The sequence below is a fragment of the Nanorana parkeri genome, unplaced genomic scaffold (assembly GCF_000935625.1).
Source record: "Nanorana parkeri isolate BGI_ZX_2015 unplaced genomic scaffold, ASM93562v1 scaffold4357, whole genome shotgun sequence".
Classification (NCBI taxonomy): domain Eukaryota; kingdom Metazoa; phylum Chordata; class Amphibia; order Anura; family Dicroglossidae; genus Nanorana; species Nanorana parkeri.
The window spans coordinates 7,589-14,403 of NW_017310620.1; the positions used below are offsets into that span (position 1 = coordinate 7,589).

At 39.8% G+C, this 6,815-nt stretch overlaps 1 protein-coding gene across 1 annotated transcript; it reads right to left on the reverse strand.

Annotated features, from left to right (window-relative positions):
* Window positions 1-228: 228 nt before the first annotated feature.
* Window positions 229-4,905, reverse strand: LOC108803864 (up-regulator of cell proliferation-like). The gene has a single exon (XM_018575660.1). The coding sequence runs from the start codon at window positions 4,888-4,890 to the stop codon at window positions 229-231; it is 4,662 nt and encodes a 1,553-aa protein (XP_018431162.1). The 5' UTR covers window positions 4,891-4,905.
* Window positions 4,906-6,815: the final 1,910 nt, after the last annotated feature.

The window sequence follows — 6,815 nt, forward strand, 5'->3', positions numbered from 1 at the left end:
TATGGTTTGGGGGGTCTTTTACAAACGCTAACAACCCAGCAGATGAAAATCAAATCAATGGGAAAAATTGCAAAAATGGCGCGGCCAGCTGAGGTGCAAAATGTTCCGGAGTGCTTGGCAGCGAAAGGGTTATATCTAATCATATCTATGAAGAATAAAAGGTCTGTCTGCACTGAGCATTTGAATGAAAACTGAGACGTTGCTGACTCTTATCCCCGGGATTTTTGTCTATGGATTTTCATTGAACACGCGGGCTAAGCTGTCCAAAACATCTTTCTTTGTGATCTTCCTCCAGCCATCCGGCAGTTTTGCTGGTTTAGCTTTGTATTCCTCAGCAAACTTCTCATTAAACTTCCCAAAAATATATTTCCAGTATTCAGAGGACTTGCTGTGTGCATCTGGCTGAATAGACCAGTCTGGATAAATCTCACGATAGTTTTTGTATGGGTGCCCAAGAATATCTGTTTTTGCATTTCTAAAGCTAGTATCAGATATAACAGCTGATGAGCATATATCAGTGATTAATTCTCCACTAAACTCCCATCTGTATCCCCCCAGTCCATGGGGTCTATGGATAGTAGCAAAGTGCTCCTTGTGCTCACCACCTCCGGCCTCACAGGGCACCTTACAGAATGGACATTGCTTCCCACAGCCAACAACCTTCCTGAACAATTCATCCTGAGGCTTCATTGTCACCCTGGAGAGTACAGACTTTATATCCATAGATTGCAGCTCTGATAAGATTCCTGATTCTGTGTCCTTGAGGAAAAACAAAATGTCAGATGAAAACTGAACAACATCAGCCGTGTTCTGAAAAGTTATCAAATTCAACTCATCCTGTGGAATCACCAATTCATTTTGTAGGAACTCACACACACGTTTCAGGAACTCTGAGACAGAAGAACTTCTGAGACATTTGTCTCCTTTAAGAGCTGCTTTTACTTTTGTAGTCACTGAAGAGATAATATTTTCTTCTAAGGGTTTCAGGCATTGTGGATTTCCATATTTCTCTTCAATGTAGTTCTGTATCCAGTCCCTTGTATATTCCTCATATGAGCCAATGAATGCAACATATTTCTGGAATGACTCTTCTTCCAGCAGATCTTTCAGCAAAAAACTCTGAAAGAAGGTTCTGCTGCGGAATTTCTTGTTGTCTGAGCCGTGTAATATCTCATCTACTATTTTATTTCCAAGATGCTTGAAGACATATTCTTTCATGGCTGGTTTTAGGCATCGCTCACAAAATTCTTTGGCCTTAGTCTGACGTATATCTTTCACTTGAAATGTACTGATAAAAGTTTGTAAATATCCCGGCTTTAGTCTTTCCAGAGAAAGTTTTGGATCATTGGTGTCTCTAAACTTGTCATGCATTGCCTGAAATTCTCGGGATGCATTTCCAAGAATGTAAAGCTTGATATCCAATTCAAAATCTGAGGAGAAGTTAAGATCTTTTAACTCTTTACTGAGCTCTGTATTGATCATGTGGAGTATTTCCCGGCAGTAGGTGTCATCATAATCTTGTTCAGTTTTGACCTTCTCTCTGACAAATGTTTCACACTTATTTAACACAGAAAAAGCAACATTTACCATTTTACCATACATGCCCGTGCTTTCAATGCCTAACACTTGAATGACTGGGTCTAGATTCCCATTCTGAATATGTTTTTTATCTAATTTGAAATATTTTTGTATGTTCTCTTCTAAGTTGTGTACACGTAGTAAGGCTTTACTTATACCTGATTCTCTATTACTCATGTCATTCATCAGTTGCATCAGCATTGGTTTACTAACTATGCGTCTTGTTATCTCTAGACCCGTCAGTGTCTTCTCCCACATCTCCTCAAAATTTTCCCGGAACTCTGATTGATTTAGTTTCTGGTTCTTCTCTCTGCACTTTCCAAGCAGATCTGTGATTTTTTCTTCTATTAGTTTCTGGGAAAAGCTCTTGATTTTCTCAGTCTTGAATTTCCCTTTCTGAACAGAGACAGCTTCATCAAACTTGCTAAGAGCATTTCTTTCCAATTCTTTCCTCAGGAGCTCTATTCCTAAAGCGAACTCCTGTTTGTATCGTATTATAAGATGAACATTTTTATTGTTAAAATAGTTTTCTAGTAATTTCACCATTTCAGTTTTTCCTTTAAGTAGCAATCTGTTGAGCTCATCCTTAAATTTTGAGCACAATTCATCATTTAGACTTTCTGTAGTCTGATTCTTAATGTTTGTCTCTGTATGGATCTGCCATTCATATACAGCTTTTTGGAACTCCCATTCCCATTGTGAGTATTGTATACACAGTTTATTATAAGTGTCTGCCACTAAACTGTTCCTGAAACTGAAGATGATTGTCTCATGTTTGACAGCATTCCATAAACTTTTAATCCATTCAATAAATCCCCGTATCGTTAAAGGCTTGTCCAGTGATTTCTTGGTTTTCATTAATTCTAATAAATACTTTTTACATTTTGACACATGTTCACTGTACCCAGAATTTACAGGAGCCATTGGAGGGTCACCAAGCCAGAGTCCAGGAATGTACCAATTGTCTGTCTCCAGGTTGTAGTTCATCACATCACTGAAAGTTTTAATTTCACTATTTTCCATTCCAGCAGCTACTTTTGTCATTTCATCCAGTTGTTCCAGAAGTTTCTTCCGATCTCTCATGTTCTTTTCATGAGCGGACACATCACTCACATTCTGGTGTACAAACTGGCAGTTGGGTCTCTTTTTTATTTCATTCATTCTCAGAAAAGCATGGACCACAATCTGTAAAGTATCCTTAATTTGTGTGGTGTTCTCCATGGCCATATTGATGATGGTGATATCGCTCAACCCGACCACTAGTGTGGCGAGTTCATTGTCATGTTCATAGCTTCCTTCCAGAGAGGCCAACTCTGGAGCTTTCAACCCCTCAGTGTCAATGAACAGGATGAACTGACACCCTAGTTCCTCCTGGAAGTTCTCTTTTACATTAAGAAGAATCATGAAGGCTCCTCGTGTACATCTTCCACTGGCCCCCGTCAACTGTATGCCAAACATAATGTTGAGAAGAGTGGACTTCCCCGTACCCTGCACTCCCAGCACAGTTATCACTCTCATTCTGCATTTTCTCCCTGTTTTGCTGTCCAGCTCACTCAGGACATCAGTTATCCACTGTAAGGGGATGTTGGAGGCATCTCCATCTATCAGCTCCAATGGGAACCCGTCTAACAAGAGATCAGCAGCAATTCCTGGCAGTTCAGTAAACATTTTTTTCATATAACCTAATTTATTTTCTTTATCCATGGAACATTCAGCTTCATAAAACTGCCCCATCTCACGAAGGAAATGTTCAATTCCTAATGAACTGTTGGAGATTTCTTGGTCTATCTTTTTAAGCTCTTCTTTGTTAATTGACTTATTGTTACATCTTTCTTTGTACACAGCTTGTAATGTAGAAAGATGTTTTCCAGCCATTGAATCAAGTTCCAATTTTAACTGATTCAGGAAAAAGTGTTTCTCAGTCTTAGACAAATGAGCAATTGCATTCATAAAAAGTATTATTCCATGAGGCAGATCACACTTATTTTGTTTCTCATGTAGAGTAGATCTTCTTTTTCTCAGTTCATCTTGATATTCTTGTGCATCTTTTCCTCCCTGGTTTGGCATTCTGCAAAGTTCTTTGTCTACACTGGATACCTCTTCCCACAGTTCTCCCTGTAACACCATTGTTTTCTGTTTGTACTCAGCCACATCTTTTATTTCAGCTGTTATTTTGATAACCAGTTTCCTGGCTTTCTGACATTCAGGATTTTTCTCATCTACATGGATTTGCACTTTTTCTGCTTCATTCTCCAGATCTGATATTGTTATGTTTTTTGCAACATTGTTTACCAAACTAATAATGCTATTTTGTAGCTTGTTTACAAATGTTGCTTCATTTGCTGTGCCTCCATATACTATAACATTTGAGTTTTTTATATTTAATACTGGACTTAAGTCTTCAAGAGTCTTCAGTGTCTGTGTACTCACATTTTTGCCTGGACCTGGAGTAACAATGAAGTAATATTGGGTGTCATTAGTAGGGCAGCTTGATAAGAGTTTGGATTCCTCCCCAAAAATATTCTCAATTAATATAAATACAGCTGATGAGACTCGAGTCAGAAACATGAACTGGTGCCAGTTGGTCTCCAGGTCTCCTCGTAGGTTGGTCACTGCGATGGGTTCTGGGAAAACATCAGACTTACCACAAGGAAAATACCAGGACATTTCCACCAGTCCATCAGATATTTGTCTCTTAATGTTTCCTCCCTCCATATTGTCATGTATGAAGAAGTTGTTCTGTTGCTGGGCTGGGTTAAGAATTTTGTTCAGTATTTTAGATTTGGATAATTTGTTTTTCCCCAGCCGGACAAAAGAGAAGATCGGCATAGATACATTGACCACATTTTCTTCTCTGAACCCTTTACTGTCAGCTAGTGACTGAGGTCTCCACTTCTTCACAATATTCCTCATTGCCCCCAGCATGAGGGTGCAGTGTGACCCATCACCAGCCGGGAGCAGCAGAGGGACAGCAAACTGACACATGGCCATTTTGGTTACAATCTCTTGTTGCAGAAAACTGTCTGAACAATGCAGGAGGACGCACAGGACATCCAGGGGGTGAATGGAAGAGGACAAATGAAGTTTATCTTGAAATGAGGAAGCATTAAAATTGTCATCATTATCATCAGTAGAAGGATTTATCTCAAGTAAAATGTCTCTCGCAGTCCTGTTTAAGGCCATCAGCTTCCTTAAGTAATTCCAGGGAAGATCCTCTACAGTTTTTGGTGGCTTGCCGAGCACAATATCTAAACCAATGCTCAGGACGTCCCTCAGGGTCAACTTCAGGATCAAGTAAGGATTCATCTTCATTTTTTCCACCAGCTCAAGAAAATCCTTTTTTCTTGCTTGAAATTCTGTAAGTAAATAAATATATATTTTCACAAACTATCTCTATATTACCATTTTTTATTTATAAGCAAGCAGGGGTGTGTCAAACCTCTGCAGGGAGACCACTGCTTCTACACAGAGAGCAAGGGTCTTTCTCTGCAGCATGCTGGCAGGGGACAGACTTTTCTACTCAGTTTATATCTGCTTTCTAAAGAAAACAAACTAAGGGGTTACTCACAAAGCTGCCGAAGCCAACGAGTGAATAACTGGAAGGCTTGTGTGTTGCGCTCGGTTCAAAATCTATTTGGTTTGTCCGTGATATATCATCAAAACAATAGTTTAAGTCGATGTGGTGAAAGGTGATAATACAATTAAATGAACACAATCTATATAAAAACTAATGTGTATATACTAAATGTGGATATGTGATCACAAATGCTAATAAATAAAGTATGTGAAAAAACTGAGTGATGGCTTTTAAGCGGAAGTGACTTGAAAAGTATCAAAAAGTGCTAAATAGCCGTGTCTAGTACAAACTGTGAACCCAAAGGCGCACAGTGAAATTGGTGCAAAAAAATGGATTGTGGACTGCCGTCTAAGTGAAATCTACCTATAAATTATTATAGTGCCAGACAATAAAACAGTGAGATGGTGATCTAGAGCGGAACTACAAGTTGTCCATCATATTTGAAAGATGTAATCATATACAAGCAATCCGCGGTAGTGGAGCGGAGCCACTCAAGGTTAAAGATGAATAAATCCTTAACTCAAAAGGAAAAAAATGTTTTTCGACAAAAAACGATAAACGATAAAACGATAAACGATAATGGGAAACAACAAATCAATGTCAGTGGAGCGGAGCCACTCAAACCATAACCGTTCTAGATGAGAGGCATAAAAAGAAAAACATAAAGATAAAATGTATATGGATTACAAACAGAGTCTCATCTATAGTCTACTTCTCTGTTATTGGAAATGTTAGTTGGATTCAGGAAAGCAAAAATAGTAACAGTAGTGAGGCTGCAGTCTAAATGTTTCTATGCTCCGGCACGGAGCTGCTGCAGTAAGTTGATGGTTGATTCTCTTCCACAATTAACCAGTCATTCGCGCTGTAGTGGCGGCTGAGCCAGCCCACCAGGTGAAATAGATAGCGGGATCAGACAGTATAATATAGAGGGAAGAAAAGGAGAAAAAGAATCCTAAGTGTAGTTGTTAAACAAATTTATTGAACGCAAGAAGGTTCACACTTACAGGATATTAGATGGTTCAAAACATTTAAGTGTAAAGGACACTCAACTAGTAGAATCACCGGATACGTAGGAGAGGAATCCCTTGATGCGTTTCGTCTCGTCTGGACTTCTTCAAAAAGTGAATAACTGAGCCGAAGTGAACTGAGCCAAACGCTGTTCGGCTATTCACTTCAGCTCCGTACGGCTGATTTCAGCTGTACATCGGCTAAAATCAACCATACATCAGCTGACATCGGTCAGCCGAACATGCAGAGCATGTTCGGCTAGGCTGAAGTGAAGGAGCCGTTCGACTCAGCCGATCCAACATCTAGATCGGCTGAGCCGAACCTCCGGCAGTTTACTTGCTGCCGTTCGCAGACAGAATCAAACACCGCGCCAGCAGATTTTGGTTCAAGAGAGTATTAATCAATGATGTTCAGGAGTGCAGGGCGATAACGGGGCGGCTCTCACCAGCTTCAGAACAACCTCAGCACTGCAAAACAAGACACAGAGAGCGCCTCCATCACATAAACACTTTCTAATAAACGAATAATGTTTTTTAATAAACAAAAACGTTTTTTATACGATGGAGGCGCTCTCTGCGTCTCGTCTTGCATTGCTGCCATTCGCCCCTATTCCCATAGGGGCCTAACGGCAGTGAGTGAATAGCCGAATGCC